Source organism: Sminthopsis crassicaudata, chromosome 5, assembly GCF_048593235.1.
Source record: "Sminthopsis crassicaudata isolate SCR6 chromosome 5, ASM4859323v1, whole genome shotgun sequence".
Taxonomy (NCBI): domain Eukaryota; kingdom Metazoa; phylum Chordata; class Mammalia; order Dasyuromorphia; family Dasyuridae; genus Sminthopsis; species Sminthopsis crassicaudata.
In genome coordinates this window covers 39,200,192-39,217,016 of record NC_133621.1, presented here as the reverse complement: position 1 = coordinate 39,217,016, position 16,825 = coordinate 39,200,192, and the positions used below count along the sequence as shown (strand labels likewise).

Genomic DNA, 16,825 nt, shown 5'->3' with positions numbered 1-16,825 from the left:
GAAATCTTTTGTCAGTGATTTCTCCCCATCTGTAGCCTAACTACTCTCTAGAAGGAAATTCATTTTGGTATGATCTATACTAAGTGAGTTTGTGCTTATTCTTTGTGATGACCTCTTATCTGTTTCATATACATTTTGAATGACATCAAGCGTATTTATCAAGATTTTAAATGTGCCATTTTTTGGGGGTCTTGGAATTATTCTCCTTTTCTCCAAGATTTCTTGGAGATGACTAGCAGGAGTTATGTGGTCACTTCTACAAATTTTTTAAATCAGTAGATTAGCACCAATTAGGGCCCCCTCTGTCCTACATACGAACTAATGTCCAGACACTTGAAGTAGACAATAGTGACTCCGAGAAGAGGATTTTGCATGTGATTGACTTGACATGAGTGGGGATGAATGATCTTATATTTTCTTGCTGCCTATTTGCCTCAGTTGCTCATCAGTCTGTTCTGCACAATAGAAAAATTGTTCTCTTGATGAAGAAAACAAAGACAAAATGAAGCATTCTGCCTTTTTTTGTTGTTGTTGTTATTTGTTTAAAAAAAATCCTGCCTCTTTTCCAGTTTAGGTGTCTTATTCATTTTTTAAATATTTTTAAGAGAATTTCTTTTTAATGTCTAGCATTTTTCACAAACTTCAGCTCATTTTAGTTCACTTTAGCTACTTTTTATGTTAAAAAGCAGTGAAAAGAGTGCTGGCTTACGTTCAAAAGATCTGAGTTTGAATGCCAACATTACTTACTATGGGACCATATGTGTCCTTTCTTAATATATTAAAAACAGACAACTTTTTATGCATTAGGATAATTGAGAGCAGCGTTTGAAAATACTAGAATATTTACTAGCTATGAAGCCATGTGTATAAGTCATTTGACTTCTGATCCTGTTTTATCTAAAATGAGGATAATACTGCTCTACTACAAAGGTTGTTGTGATGAAGATATATTTTGAACTACACAGTGCTATAGAGAGCTTCTTATAGTTCTTCTGGCTAATAGAATTTATATTCTTCCTATAAGAAGTGATGATTATGTATTTCCAATTTCACTTATTTTATCCCAGTGAATAAATATGACTAAGTCTGGTAAAATTTTTGTAGGCTTAAGTACTTTAAGAGTGCCATAAAATCTGAATTTTCTCCCTTTTTCATATATGAATGAATATATATATAGGGGGGCTAGCTAAGTAAAAAATTTGGGATGTAAAATTACTAGATAAAGATATGACAAAATTATTCTGTTTCCTTTATCGATAGGATGCACTGGCAGCTTTGGGAACTCCATTAGGTCCCAGCCAACGAAGCAGAAGAATGAGTACCCCACTTTCTGAAGTCATTGGCAAGAACTTGAAACTTGCTCTGGCAAATAGCACTCGCCACACAGTAGCTCTTACTGCCAGCCCTGTCCTGAAAAATGCTCCAACAGAAAAGGTAGAATTGGATCACTTAACAGTTAGAAGTAATGGTTTGAAACTTTATTTATGATTGATCTATTCTCTTTTTCTACATACAGGAGGAAGATCCCAAACCACTTCACAATGTAGTAATATGTGTTAGTAAAAAACTCAGTAAGAAACAGAGCGAACTAAATACTATTGCAGCATCCCTTGGGGCAGATTACAGGTTTGTATTTATTTGATAATGCATTTCCTGATCTCCTGCTTTCATTTGAGATTACATTCTCAATCAGCTCTTCTCCATATTCAAGCCCTAAACCTCTCTTTATCAGTTTCTTCCTTTTCTACTGCTGTCATATATGCCCAAGTCTCCTCCACTTTTATAAGATCTCTACTGGATCTTGTTACTCCCACAAGCTGTCATCTTCTTACTCCTCATCTCTTTGCAATCTTCTTCTAACTTCATTAAGTGACCTGTGATCTCTAAATTGCCAGATCTGATGTCCTTTTCTCATATATAACCCTTTTTGCTGTATCTACTGCACTTTATGCTATTATCCATTGTCTTTAGGTTAGTGTTCCATGATATTGCTCTCTTGGAGTTCACCTTCAGTTTCTCCAGTTGATTCATCATCCAGAGAATGTTCTTTAACTATAGGTGTTCAATTTTTCCTGTTATACCTTTGATCAAACAACTCTAGCTTCTTCTGGTCACCAGACATTGGTCCCCAGTTGACATAATATTGACTTAAGTCTTTTTTCTTATCCTCAAGGCATTCTGTTTTTGAGGACATCCAGAGGTTCCTATACAGTCTTACAATTTATCAGCAACTCTTTTGCTTCCTTTTTCTGCTTGGCAGCCCTATAGGTCAGCACAGATTATTTTCCCTTACTATAGCATTTTGTTACACTCAGACACAAATTTAATTCTTCATCTGGGATTTTGAAATTCTTTTTTTGTACTCTTTTTTTATGTTTATACCTTAGGATTTGAATTCTAGGTCTCCTACTCTGTGGATCAAATGAAGTCAAGGATTTTTTTTTTTTTTTCCATTATTGTCTTTTGACCTTTTTAGGTCTTTTTCTTGTCCATAGACATTCTGCCCATCCATTAACTTTAGTTGAAACCCATTCCTTTGGACAAAGAGAAAGAAGAAAGAGAAGCCTTTTATTTAATCTTCATTTAAAACCAAGAATGCCCTCCTCCCTGGTGGGAGAGGCTCAGTGAAAATCTTTTCCTGGAGGAGAAAAGAAGTTGGAAGTCTTTTTCTTCATAATGTTTGTTTTAATATCAACCTGAACAGAAGTTTATTTTTTTTCTTACAACAAGATATTTTCTTTTTCCTTAGTGCCTAGGTTTTGAGATTCTCTGTTTATTTTAGTTTTAGCCCTAAATTTCATTTTAAGAATTTCTTCCTGCTGAGACCTGTGAGAAGTAACTTTACTTTGATTTTTATGTGGAATCTGAAGCCTTTCATTTTCATCCCTAAGGGATCTGGATTTTATTTCCTAATTATATAAGGGATGAGTTGTAATAGGCTTGTTTAGTGATGGGATAGCTGAACTGTACTATTTCTTCAACTTCACCATTTTGGTGCTTTTTCTTCCTGAAGTAGCTTTTGTCATTCTTAATATCATATTTTTCCTTCACCTTAGAACTATGTAAAAACAAATGTGTTTAAATAAAGAGCTTTTAGTGGGAGTTGGTTGTGAGTTCCCAAAATATAGGCAGTTTTCTCACTAAGAGTCAGACCAATTTCTGTATTTATCCCTGCCTCCCTTCCCCAAATCGGTGTTGGGAGGTAAAGGGTGGGGGAGAGGGGAGATGGGATTCTGCAGTATTCAACGTTTTAGAAACATAGATTTGAAGAGACTTTAAGAGATGATCTGCCTCAAACCCTTTGCCTTACAGCAAAGGAATATTTGAACCAGTCGGTCAAATCTACAAGCGTTATTAAGTGTCTGGAATATGCTGGGCACTGGGCTTACAGAGATTCCACAGACTTCTTATTGCAATGGTAGGGCAAAGAAGTGAGGTAAATTTTCCAGATAATTACAGAAAACAAACAGTAATCTTTTGCTTTGGTAGCTCATATGACCAATTTAAATTTGCTTTTATACTTTAATAGTTGATGATAATTTCAGTTAGAGGGAGAAGAAAAAACAAATACTTACTGGATGACCCCTGGTTAAGTAAACCTAGAGCTAGAGGAAATGAAGGAAGTTAATATAAATTTAGTCATCCATGAAGAAAATTTGTTTCTGTTTTGGGGTAATTTTAAATGTTTCCCTCTTTTTTCTTTGATATATTTGAAGTTTTGTAAGTAGACCTGGACTTCCTAAAATTTTTCCTTAAAGTCAGAACTTAAAAGGGAGTGGGATTCAGTTCAATTAAGTTGTTTACAGACCATTTATCATATAGTTCCTTTCTTTTTTCTGGAATTTAAAAGTATTCCCATATTCCAAGCAGCAGTGATGTTAAACTGGTTTGTATATCTTCTTTTAGTTATATTTCATTTGTCTGCATTATAGATGGAGTTTTGATGAAACAGTGACTCATTTCATCTATCAAGGTCGAGCAAATGACACTAATCGAGAGTATAAAGCTGTTAAAGAAAGAGGGATACACATTGTTTCAGAGCACTGGCTTTTAGAAGTAGGTAATATTTTTCTTCCTTTGTGTTAAATGAAAAGGTAAACAAAACTTGTTCTAAAGTAACAGCAAGCTTCATTTAAATATAAACTGATGATCAGTTTTTATGATTATCATGAGTAAGTCTTTGACATTATAAAACTTTAGTCCCCAACCTGCTACCACTCACTATCCAATGCCCCTTGCCCATCATTTTGATGTTCTCTTTGGCTCTTCCTTAAATAGGGAATATCTTTCACAACACTCCTCAAACCTTTCTCCTCCTTTTTTATTCTTATTGCCACCACCCCATTACAGATTTGATCACTGGTCTGAGATATGGTAATGAACTCTTAACGTTTTTTCCACTGATAAATTCATCTTATGTTCCCAAAAGATACAAGTTTTAGAGAGGCAGATTTAGGCTTCAGTGTAAGAAAAACACTTTCTAACAATTAGAAGTCAGTTGGGCTACCTAAGGAGGTAAAAGTGTCCTCCCTATCAAGTCAGTTAACAGCCATTTATTAAGTGCGTACTATGTTCCAGACATTGTATTGGTGAATCAAAGAAAGACAAAAAAAAAAAAAAAACTGTTCATGCTCTCAAGAAATGGGAGTTTTTCAGTCTTTTTGACATTTGCAAGCAGGTTAGATTACTGGGGGGAGAAAGGAGATGATTCATTGGAATTTGAGTTTTCCATCTTTGAGATTAAGTATATGCTTCTAACATTCATACACTGCCATACTTTTCTTGCCTAATCTCATAAACAACTTCTCCCTCTCTTCCTATTAAATTATTTCTAATCCTAAAAACTTAACTCAAATGCTAGAAAATCTTTCTGAATCTTCCTCTGTGAGTTTCCTCTGGGGTATTTTTATACTATATCGTAGCTTTTGATGAACTCTGAAAGCAGGAACTGTGTTCTTATCTAGCACCATAGCACAGTGCTTGGCACACAGTAAATGCTTAATAAGTGTATTAGTTGTTATTAATCATTATTCTCTTATATTGAATTGAATCATAAGCTCTTCTTAAATCATTAGATTTTTGGTGGTAGATTCCCTTTTACTTAAGGTTTTTTCACAAGTTAAAAGCTATGCAAATTAAAAATATGTAGTTTATTCCCTAAGATTGTTGAGAATCAATCAGTTCCATATATTAGTTTGATATAGAGAAGCACTTCCATGCCAGTGACAGCAACATAGCAATGAAATTAGGTTGTTTTTTTGGTTTTTTTTTTTAATATATTTTTTATTTACCATATATTTGCATGGGTAATTTTACAACATTGACAATTGCCAAACCATTTGTTCCAATTTTTCCCCTCTTCCCCCCCTCCTCCCTGGTCGACCAATACATGTTAAATATGTTAGAGTATAAATTAAATAAAATATATGTATACATGACCAAACAGTTGTTTTACTGAACAAAAAGAATTGGACTTTGAAATAGCCTGTGAAGGAAATCCAAAATGCATGTAGCTTCTAGTTTCTGGCCATCACAAAGAGGACTGCCACAAACATTCTTGCCTTCTTTCCCTTCTTTAAGATCTCTGGGATACAAACCCAGTAGCAGTGCTGCTGGATCAAAGGGTATGCACAGTTTGATAACTTTTTGAGCATAGTTCCAAATTGCTCTCCAGAATGGCTGGATGTATTCGCAGTTCCACCAACAATGTATCAGTTTCCCTGTTTTCCCAAATCCCTTCCAACATTCTGCATTACTTTTCCCTGTCATTCTAGCCAATCTGACAGGTGTGTAGTGGTATCTCATTTGCATGAAATTAGTTTTAGTACTTCAATGGACACTTTCTTTAAAAAGGAAAAAATTAAATTTGCTTTCATCATGTAAACATTTTTGTACTGATCTCAGACATAAAGATGATCCTTATTCTATAGCATTGTGGGTCTGTTATAATTTTTCAACATTGTTACGAGTGTGTTTGTGTTACAGAGTGCTCAAGAATACAGGCGTCTTCCTGAATCTCTTTATCCACATACTTATAATCCAAAAATGAGCCTGGATATAAGTGCAGTGCAAGACGGCAGAGTTTGTAGCAGTCGGTCTCCATCTACTAGTAAAATGGCAAAAGATGACAATGAGGTATCTAATGTAGATTACACATTTAACAACTTAAATGAATGTATAATAGGGTATACAAAAATTTTGTGTGTGTGTGTGTGTGTGTGTGTGTGTGTGTGTGTGTGTGTGTGTGTGTGTGTGTAAAAATAATGGTGTTTTGAGAAATTGCATTTTTTCCCCCAATAGCCTCTTCTTCATTTATCTTTGGAAGGAAATGATGAAGATATGACTATTGATCAAGAGGAAGTTACAAGTACAAATGGAGAAATATCAAATATCCCCAAAGGAGGTAAAATTTTCATGTCCAAACACAGTCATAAGAAAGTTAATTGGGTTACAAAGATATCTTTTAAATTTTTGTTTTATGTAAAGAATTACCAGGACGGCTGCCAAATTACAAATATTTTTACTATCAATAACTTTTTAAAGACTGATCTGTGTTGTTGAAGGGAGAAAAGCAGAGATCCTTGAAGTATTGGAAGAAAAGGAAAATGTAAATGTTTAATACAAATTGCCTTCTTTCCATTGTATACCTGGTGGCTGTCTCTCTCCATATTGCCAAATATAAAGGCCACCCTTTGGCCTAATATGTAACAAGTGCACAGTTTAAGCACTGGATACAGTGCTGTACTGTGAGTCAGGAGACTGAGGTCATGCCAAAATTTTTTTTCAGTAATTAAGTCACTTAACCTCTCAATGCAATGCTTCTTCATGTGTAAAATCGTGTTAATACTTTTTATACTATCTACCTCACAGAGTTGTTTGGACAAAAGAGCTGTGAGAGAAAATTTAAAGTGCTTTTAAAAATTTTAGTTATTTTGAAAAGGAAACATTTTTGTGTGCCTCACCCCTCATCATACTATACTAGATCTGCAGATTAAATTAGACTACTATGAGCTTGGCCTTCCAAAGGTAGTGGTGAAATGGGAAAAGTGAAAGAGGGATAAGAGGGAGAGAAAAATAAGCTTGTTTATTGAATAAAAAAATTAAATGTTGAGAGACACATAAAAATAAAATGGAAAAAAAAATGCTGAGTTTTAAAGTGAAAAGCCCTGGGTTCAAGGTCTGAACCCACTTGTTTGGAGATGATGTGACCCTCCGATGTCCCAGTTATAAAATGACAGGGTTCAGTGGATGACCTTGAGCCTCTTGACAGCTGTAAGTCTGTGATGATCTTTAGTGTTGATGACCTGCCTTTAATAGGCTAACATCTACTTATAATTGGGTTACTTTGGACTAATCTATCATTTATGTATCCATTCTTTAATCTTATCATTCCACAATTCTTAATGGAGCAGCTGCCATGCGGGGTGCTAGAAGTGGCAATTATTCTTGTCCTCACAGAACTGGGGAGATAAAATGTCCCTATTTAACCAAAAGAAGCAGAATGGGATGAGATTTCAGGAGGAGAGCAATCCCTATATGTGCCTTCAAATGATATGAAGTCCCTAAAAGGCAGGAGTTTTGTTTTGTTTTGTTTTTTTTTTTTTTTTTCTTTTGTATCCCATATCATGTTGTAGTGAAATGAACATTCTTGATTTGGAATCTGGTGTCAGATGCAGCCAATCATTTCACAATCCTCTACAGCTGTAAATCATGGGACTAAAAAGATAATCTTCCTGATTTCCTCTAGGTTTAAGTACTATGTTACTGTGAGGTGGATGGTGAAGAGATAGTTAATAAAGGTATTTGTACTTAGCCAGAGCCTGAAAGTTAAATATATCCCAAGCCCCGTTTAAGAAAAAGAAAAAAGGAAATAATACATGAAACTTAGATGCTGATTTTATTGTTATTCCAAGCTCTAACACAGACCCTGGAAATGAGAAAGAGCTTCCAAAAGCAGCTACAGGAGATAATGTCTGCTACATCTATAGTAAAACACCATGGACAGAGGAATTCCCTTTCCAGAAATGGCTGTGACAGCTCTTCATCCACTCCTGATAGCGTCCGCTCCGTACGCAGTGGTCGAAGCAGAGTCCTAGAAGCATTAAGGTATCTGGCTGATGATGGGAGGCCCATGGAGGAGGGCAGTAAGCATAGAGAAGGAGGCAATTCAGATCATATTTTTCCTATCTGTTTAGCACTTTAAGAAAGCAGCATGGTGTGGTAGGTGAAGTAAACAAAAGTTTTCAGGACTCATACATAGTAAATAGTATGGTAATTTTCTTAATCTAGGATCTTGTAGGTGTTTAGACAAAATTATACTTATATTTTAAATTGCTGAACAATATCTATATAACATTTGGTATAGATAAAAATAAAATCGCCTAAGGCAATAGAGTATATTTTGTTAAAAGTAACCTACCTTGGTTCCTTAAGGTAATCCTTTAGCTAATTCCCTGTAACAATTTGATTTATAAAGTATTCTCATTACATGACCCGCTATACAGCATTAAGATAAATGTTACTTTTCCTCCTCCATTCTATGTGCCATCCAAATTGGCCTGGTTGGTGTTTTACTCTAATCTATGAGTCTTTGCCCTGTTTTCCCCTTTGCCTAAAATGTGTTCTCTTGAGTCCCTGAATTTCTTCAAGTTTCAGTTCAAGTCCCACTTCCTGCAAGAAATCTTTCTTTGTTCCCCAGTTGTTATCAGTAATTTACTTATCCATGTATCCATCTGCTTCTAGAATGTGAATTTCTTGAAGAAAAAAACTGGTTTAGTTCTTGTTTGCATCCCTGATAAGTCCTTTATGAATGTTTGTATTGAATTATTATTGTCATTATTTATGGCAATAATTTTAATATATACCATTACTGATAGAGTAATTATTGCAGTTAACTAAAAAAATTACCTAGTGTGGGGTACTTATAGTTCAGACAGAATTATATATATGATCAGATTTCAATAATTACAGGATGTTTTTTTGGGGGGGGGAGGTTTTTTTTTGTTTGTTTGTTTGTTTGCTTGTTATTATATTTTTGTGATGAGAGAGAGTTCATTCTCAAGGTCACAGGGAAATGGGAGAAACAGGTATTCCTTTCCCTTTCCCCACCCCAAAGAAAATGGAAACTTTTTGGTCACATAAAGATTAAACACTTCAGTAAAATGCCTTTTTTTTTTTTTTTTTTTTTTTTTAATTACAGGGCATTATTCCATTTTCCTAAGATACTGGAACAATTTTGTTTAATGCTGTTATTTGAAAAGAACAAGTTCAGGAAATAAAATTCCAGCTAGAACTAGGGAATTTTGACAAAATGAATTTTTGTCACTGCAAAGATAGTTTGAACATCATCTTTTACTTGTATTTCTTAGGCAGTCTCGTCTAGCCATTGCTGATGTCAACACAGAGCCTTCCCAGAGTGAACAAATCATTTGGGATGACCCTACAGCACGGGAGGAGAGAGCGAGGCTGGCAAGTAACTTGCAGTGGCCCACGTGTCCAACACAGTATCCTGAATTTCAAACTAATGTCAAGAATTTGGAAGATTCAGCCTTCCAGGAATCTTTGCAGGCTTCTGCAGTTGCTGAACATGGTAGGGAAAGAGAAATACATTAACTAATTTGATGATGCTTATTAAAAATAGCAGATAGAAAATTAAAACCATTTAATATTTATTCCATAGCTTTAAAGTTAGAATTCATAAATTTGAGATACTTCATAAGAAGTTTTATTGATTAGGTCTTTATCCTTGCCTTTCTTCTCAACATATTATTTGCTTTTGTCTAATTTTCTTATTTTTTATTTAAGCTTTTTTTTTTATGTTACAACACAAAATTGAAAAATTAGCTCTAAATGCCTTATCTTTTTATCTTTTGAAATTGCTCTAAAATATATTTAGAGATAAACATTTTAGTAGTAAAGCTGTTTTAATAAAGGCTTATATTTTTGACAATAACATTTAAGAAATTTACATTCATATATTTTTGTAGTTTGAAAACAGAAAGCTTTATCTAAATCTAAATAAATTAGAACTGAAGAAGACTCACAACATAGACAAAATTTAAGTGCTATTGCCACTTGAAAGCTACCACATCCAAATGCAAGTTCAGTTTTGAATCATTACTAAAGCACTCTAGGTGAGATTTGGAAAAACATCTCAAGCACAACTACCTTCCTTCCCTCTGATAAGTATCTAATCCTTTATGATTCTTTTCCTGTGCTGATAAAAAGTTTCTCCTCAGCACCTTCTTTACATTCTTCATGTCATGTGTACCATATCATCTGGATTTCAGTTTGTTTCTTTCACTGAAGAGCTTAGCTTTTTATTATCTCCTCATAAAACTCTCTTCCTGTACACTATACTTTTCTCTAATACTTATGTTCTCACTGTAAATTCCTTTCCCTTTTTTCAGAATGGAATTGTTCTGCAATGAAATACAGAAATTTGCAGAAAATAAAAAATTCTGTCCCTTTAAAGTTGACAAATTTTTTCCTAAATTCCTTATACAAGGTGGCAACATCTTTTGCATGTATTTTTGGTTCCTTGAAGTGCCAAACTGAATATATTTCTCAGAATTTATTTTTATTTATATTCAAATAACCTACTGCTGCATTTTATTGCCTCTCAGATCTCTGTGATCCTGGAGACTTGTGTGCAATAGAGGGCCCAAAAGAGCTACTTTGTGAAGACTTGGAAACTACAGCAAAAGACAGCCACTTTATCCCTACACCACAAGCCCCCAGCATTGCTTTCCCCCTAGCTAACCCACCTGTGGCTCCTCATCCCAAAGAAAAGGTAAAACTTAAAAAATATGTTTCCAAAAGGCAGCTAGATAGTACAGTGGGTAGAGCACTGGCCCTAGAATCAGGAGGACCTTAATTAAAATCTGGCCTCAAGAAACTTAACCCTTACTAGCTATGTGACTGTGGGCATCTCACTTAACCCCAGTTGCCTAAACCATTAAAAAAAAAAAAAAAAGTTACCAGTATGATAATGTGATTTGTTTCAAATATTACGTTATTAGTTTTAAAGAAATGTATTAAATATGCATATGCTTAAAATGTGAATATTTTCTAAATCTGAAATTCTGGTTTATTCCAGATAGTACAGACAGAGGAGACACATGAAGTATTAGAAAAACAATACCGATTTCAACTGTCATCTCTTAATCCTCAGGAGCGAATTGATTATTGTCATCTAATTGAGGAATTGGGTAACAATACTTTTCCATAAACCATTAAAACTTTCATAGTAGTTTTGTTATGTAGTTAAATGTTACTAATCTTTTTCTAGCCAGAAAAACTGGGATGGAGGTAGTAATAAATTTATTGTGTGCCAGGTAATTAGTCAACATCAGAGCTAGGATCAGAATCTGTTTATTAGTCCATTGGGCCATGAAGTCCAAGTAATAATTTAATCCATCAAGGTTTACATTAAAGATTTTGAGGCCTTGAATGTTCATAGTTTTTAACTCTTGCATAAAATTGATGTTGAAGTAGACTTGCACTAAAAACTAGAATAACCTTTTAATTAATTTTATATTACATTAATAACCACTTGGCAACCTCAGTTCTCTAGACAACCTGAAAAATAACAGCTTTACAAGTCTATACTTGGATTATTTTTTAACATAATTCTTGAATAAGCTTAATCACCAGGTATCCCAGGCCACATTAGTTTAGAAACTGCAAAGTAGAATGGGTGATGGGAGAAGGATGTATGTTTGTAGGCAGTTAAAAAAACCAGTCCAGGGAAAGAGATTAAAATAAAAAGGGGCATTTACTGGGTAAAAAGGAAGGAAAGAATAGGGTGTCATTGATACCTATAGAAGGGTTGGCCATTACAAGCAGATTCCTCTCTTCATTAGAGACAGGAGTAAAGGAAGAAAGAATGAGGAATAGTACACCAAGGGGTGTTATGCTGGTAGAGGGAATGGTGTGGTAAACTTGAAAGAAAAGTTTGAAGCCACCTCTGGTGAAAAGTGGCATAGAGAGTCAATTAAAGGATCAGGAATAAAAGGATTGTCTAAAATTGGTGAGGTCAAAAAAAAGTAAATTGTGTTCCATTTTCCTTATGTTAAAGCCAAGTAGGGAAATGTGTAGGAGAGAAGTGCTTATAGCCAAAAAGTTTATAGGACATAGAATGAGGACACAGCTCACAGGTGTCACTATCTGCACTATGTAAAAAATAATTCAGTAAATGTCCCTAACATGTTGGGTTGACCATTCTTCTCCCTCTTAGTGGATTTATGATGGGATGTTAAACAGTAGTTCACGGGGTGGAGAGATGTGAATGGTTTAAATTATTTCTTTGGAGGAAATAACCACGTTAAGGAAATCCTGTTGGATTATTCCTGAATAATGCTAAATAACTGAGTTGAGACTATTATGCCTTACAATTACCTAATATTTTTGGCAAAGTTCTTGCTTCAGTGTGTAGAAAGCATATGCTAAGTATGTGATGTATTTATAAGCAATAGTAAGAGTAATGATAGATAAATATGCAAAAACTAATGTTTTCTGTTTCTAAAAACATAATGTAAAAGAGGATTCCTAGAGAATAGAGAGATTCTAAAGTATTTCCAGTAGAGAACACTTCAGGATTGTTGCTCTAGTAGCTTTCCTTAATCAATTGAATTTGTCAGGACACTTTAAATATTCAAAACTAAAGGCATTAAGCACAGCAAGACCAGTTTAACATGTTTAACAAAAGATGTAAAATTACAACATCGTTTTAGCTTGTGATTGTCGAGATAATATAGGCTCCTAGGGATAGATTTCTATTTGACTTTGATACTCCTGCTGAAAACCATACATTTTAAAGTTTTCCTATATTTGAAAGCATTTTAAAAGTATGTTCAACAGATTTGATGCATTTTGAAAAAGCATGTCAATTTTAGGTGATGCTTAAGTCCCCAGGTATCTTTTGAATAGAGGAAAGTATTTGATAGTGTGCTAATCTACCAAAACTGTGATCTCAGCACTGATTTTTCTTTTCTGAGCTAACAAAATTTATATTATAGGCCCAAATAGTCAAAATATCAATGCCAGGAAGTATTGTTGCTGTCTTAGGTCCTTCCTTCCACCCTCACTTTATTTCGAAAATAGTATTTTTATAAAATGTAATGTCTTAGTGAATGAATTTTTTTTAACCATGTTCACTAAAATTGGTTGCTATTTGCTATTTTTTTGCTATTGCTAAAATGAGTTTTTTTTTTAATGTATAAAATCTGAGATAGAAGGAACTAAAGCAATAATCGAATTCAATCCATTTCTTTTATAAATCTGAAGGCCAGAAATTTTATTCTATTCCTGCAAAACTTTATAGTATAGTAGAAGGAATGTTAGATTGGGATTTTTGAAGGTCATAGGTTTGAGGCTGGGATCTGCCATTAGTTTTGTGATGAATAGCAAAGTCATGAGTTCAATTTATTCATTTGTCATCAGATGATCAGTAAGGTTTCTTCAGGGCCTAACACTATTCCATTTAGTATGTGGTATATGCGCTATATTGAATGAGATATAATAAATAAGAGCTTTTGTTTTTCCTTCTTTTGCACCCATGCCTAATTTTTTGTTGTTCCTTTAACATGTGTAAGGGATGCTTAAGAAATGCGAATTTGTAAGCCTTTCTCCAGGCCGTTTATCCACGTTTGATGTCATCCTATTACCCAACTCTCACTTATGACTCCATATGGCACAGTGGCCACATAGTGACAGATTAAACCAGGGTCGAGGCTAATTTAGGGGGATGGCCACAGAAAGTGCCAAGTCTGGTCAACTTTTGTCATGACTCTGGAACCAGATTAAGGCTGGCAGCTTGGAGAAGCTTTGCTTCACTCCCAAGTCAATACATCGCTTATCTGCTATTTTCTATACCTGACCCCAGCGTTGTGATGACATTAGTCCATTCTACATCAAATTGTAATAGCTTGCGCTTTTTCCTCGTTCCTTTGGCCTTTTCCCACAATTGCTTTTTTCCTTCAAGTCAACTTTAGCTTACCTCCACTCTCTTAAGAATTTTTCTTTTGTAAAGTTCTTTTCTATTAATGACTACATCATAAGTGATTACTCCATTTTCAATATTAGTCTGTAACTATAATTTCATTTTAAAAAAGCTTATGAAATATTTTTTAATTGAGTTATTTCTATAGTACCATCAACTTAAGAATTTTCTTACTAGAAAAAAGTGCCTTAAAATCAATCAGTTACTTAATTACATAACTAATTACTGTTCTCCTTTAGGTGGTCTTGTGCTAGAGAAACAGTGCTTTGATCCAAGCTGTACACACATTATTGTGGGACATCCGCTTCGGAATGAGAAGTATTTGGCTTCGATGGCAGCTGGAAAATGGATACTTCATCGTTCCTACCTAGAGGCTTGTAGAGCAGCTGGACACTTTGTCCAGGTATGTATTAATAATTTTCCTTCCAATCATTAATTACCATTCAAGCACCTTAATGTTACTCAGATGGCTAAAGGAAGAGAGAACTGAAAAGTACACTTAACAATTCATCTAAATTAAAGTCACAGAGTCACAGCTCTTTCCATGGCACCAAAAGTTTTAAAAAAGTTAATAGCTTAACAGAGTAGACTCCAAGTAACCAGATTCCATTCTAAAATGTTTAATTGCTTGAATCTTTGTTCTGTATGGCTTTTAACAGAGCATAACAAATTTTGTTTTAAATATGCATACCATTTGGAGATTTGTCTGCTACAGCAGAGCTCTTACAATCTTTTATTTTCTGATGCTATTTATGGTGGTAGAACATTTAGCTTAAAACTTTCATTACAAGAATCAAAAATCTGATAGCATGGTATTCACTTAACTGCCTTTTTTTAAAAAATCAAATTATCTTGTCTACCCACTGAATTCATGTTCAGCATGGGGTTGTGAAAGGTTCCTTATGCTTTTTTTTTTTTTGTAGGTTAGTCTCAAAGTATTGTTTATCATGGTAGTTGTGATTTGATTATTCTGAATCAGACATTTCCTAAGGGCACAATTTTATTAAAAGCTAGAAAGCATCTTTACTGAGGCTAAAATCTTCTAGGAAGAAGAATATGAATGGGGAAGTAGTTCTATACTTGATGTTTTGACTGGAATAAATATACAGCAGAAGAAACTAGCACTTGCAGCAATGAGATGGAGGAAAAAGATACAGAAAAAACAAGAGGAGGGTATTATGGAGGTGCGTATTTGTTTGTATGTGTTGTGTAATGTGAATAAATTGTACACGTGTATTCAATATACCCAGTGAACCTGGGAACCTCTCTTCAGTAGAAAGAATGGCTACCTCTAGCCATGGGTGGGAAACCTTTGCAACTTCATGAAGCATGATGACTTCAGATAAAAAAGAATATAAGGCTGTAGATTTTTTTAGCCTGCCTAATTTTTTAGTGTTCACAACTAACCAATTTTCTCCAAATTAAAATCTTTTCTTTCTGAACATGGATCCAAATAGCCCTTAAGCAATAGTTAAGAAACTTTCAAAATAAAACAAGGGCATCTAAAAATACTTTACTTTAAAAAAGACTCGAGCAAATGCTAAACACAATAAAGCTGCTTTATTATTAAAAGCCATATTTTTTGTTGTTTTATTATCGGTGTCAATTTCTAGCACTGGTTTTTGAGTCAGGAAGAAAATTGTCCTAATTGATTTAAATACTTGCTTTTCTTTCGTTGTAGGGGGCTTTTAGTGGGTGGAAAGTGATTTTAAATGTCGATCAGTCCAGAGAAGCAGGTTTTCGTCGTCTTCTTCAGTCTGGAGGAGCAAAGGTTTGTTGAAACATGAAGTTTCCTGAGTGTTTTTTTTTTTTTTTTGGTTGTTGTTGTTGTTGTTTTTAATAAGATCTTCCCCCATGTTCTGAAATGGTAATCAGAACATGGAGTTGATTGATCTACTTTGACCAAAGACAGTGGTCCTATTTTTTTTTTTTTTTACTACTAGGTGTTACCTGGTCATTCTGTGCCTCTCTTCAAAGAAGCCACACACCTTTTTGCAGATTTTAGTAAGCTGAAACCAGATGACACCAGAGCTAACATAGCAGAAGCTGCTGCCCAGAAAGTGAGCTGTTTAAAGCCAGAGTACATTGCAGATTACCTGATGCAGGTTGGTGGCACTTTTAAAATTAATTGCAGAAGGCACTAAATCAGAAAAAAAGCTTTCTCCGTACCCTTGTGCTTAGTGAATCTCCCCTCCCATAACACAGAATATAGCATAACAAAGTACATCTCTGTCTGTCTTTATAGTAGCCCTCACCTAGATCAGAACATCTGGTTCTATTGTTAAAAATTTAAGAACCTCTTTTTCCCTAGAGTTCATATTTCCAAAGCAGGTAAGAAATCACTATGGCACTTTTGAGACCAAGGAGGAGGGGAAAAAAGTTTGTTTTGTTTTACAGGAATCTCCTCCTTTCTCGGACCAATATTCTCTACCTGAAGCAGTCTCGTTTCTCCAAAATAATAAGGAAACTGGGACAGCATTACCAGAGAAGAGAAAAACTTCTACAGAAATTAATAAATTTAAGCGACCAAGAATATACTAATTTGGGTCTGCACTTTTACTTAATGTGAAATATGTTAAAAATTAAAATATACAATGTTAATTTCATAAATTTGAGTGGTGATTACTAGTTTATCTAGTTTTTTTTTTTTTAATCTGGTACTGAATTTTATCATGTGATCATAAATCTAATATACAGTGTAGATTTTTTTTTTTTTTTAAAGTGGCACAGGATAAGCTGGGAATCAGGAAAATTCACCAAATATGTATTTCTACAGTGGAATTTTTGTTTTTATAGCAGACCATAAGGATGTGACATGCTAAA

At 34.4% G+C, this 16,825-nt stretch overlaps 1 protein-coding gene across 2 annotated transcripts in view; it reads left to right on the top strand.

Annotated features, from left to right (window-relative positions):
- Window positions 1-16,612, top strand: part of TOPBP1 (DNA topoisomerase II binding protein 1) — a 42,346-nt gene extending 25,734 nt beyond the window's left edge. For both annotated transcript variants that reach the window (XM_074271187.1, XM_074271186.1), the window contains exons 15-28: window positions 1,261-1,434; window positions 1,517-1,626; window positions 3,933-4,056; window positions 5,986-6,135; window positions 6,301-6,403; window positions 7,914-8,106; window positions 9,369-9,589; window positions 10,626-10,792; window positions 11,099-11,210; window positions 14,242-14,405; window positions 15,049-15,186; window positions 15,684-15,773; window positions 15,946-16,107; window positions 16,400-16,612. In XM_074271187.1, the coding sequence (XP_074127288.1) occupies window positions 1,261-1,434; window positions 1,517-1,626; window positions 3,933-4,056; window positions 5,986-6,135; window positions 6,301-6,403; window positions 7,914-8,106; window positions 9,369-9,589; window positions 10,626-10,792; window positions 11,099-11,210; window positions 14,242-14,405; window positions 15,049-15,186; window positions 15,684-15,773; window positions 15,946-16,107; window positions 16,400-16,543 (2,052 nt within the window). In that variant the 3' untranslated portion in view covers window positions 16,544-16,612. The remainder of the gene's footprint in view (window positions 1-1,260; window positions 1,435-1,516; window positions 1,627-3,932; window positions 4,057-5,985; window positions 6,136-6,300; window positions 6,404-7,913; window positions 8,107-9,368; window positions 9,590-10,625; window positions 10,793-11,098; window positions 11,211-14,241; window positions 14,406-15,048; window positions 15,187-15,683; window positions 15,774-15,945; window positions 16,108-16,399) is intronic.
- Window positions 16,613-16,825: the final 213 nt, after the last annotated feature.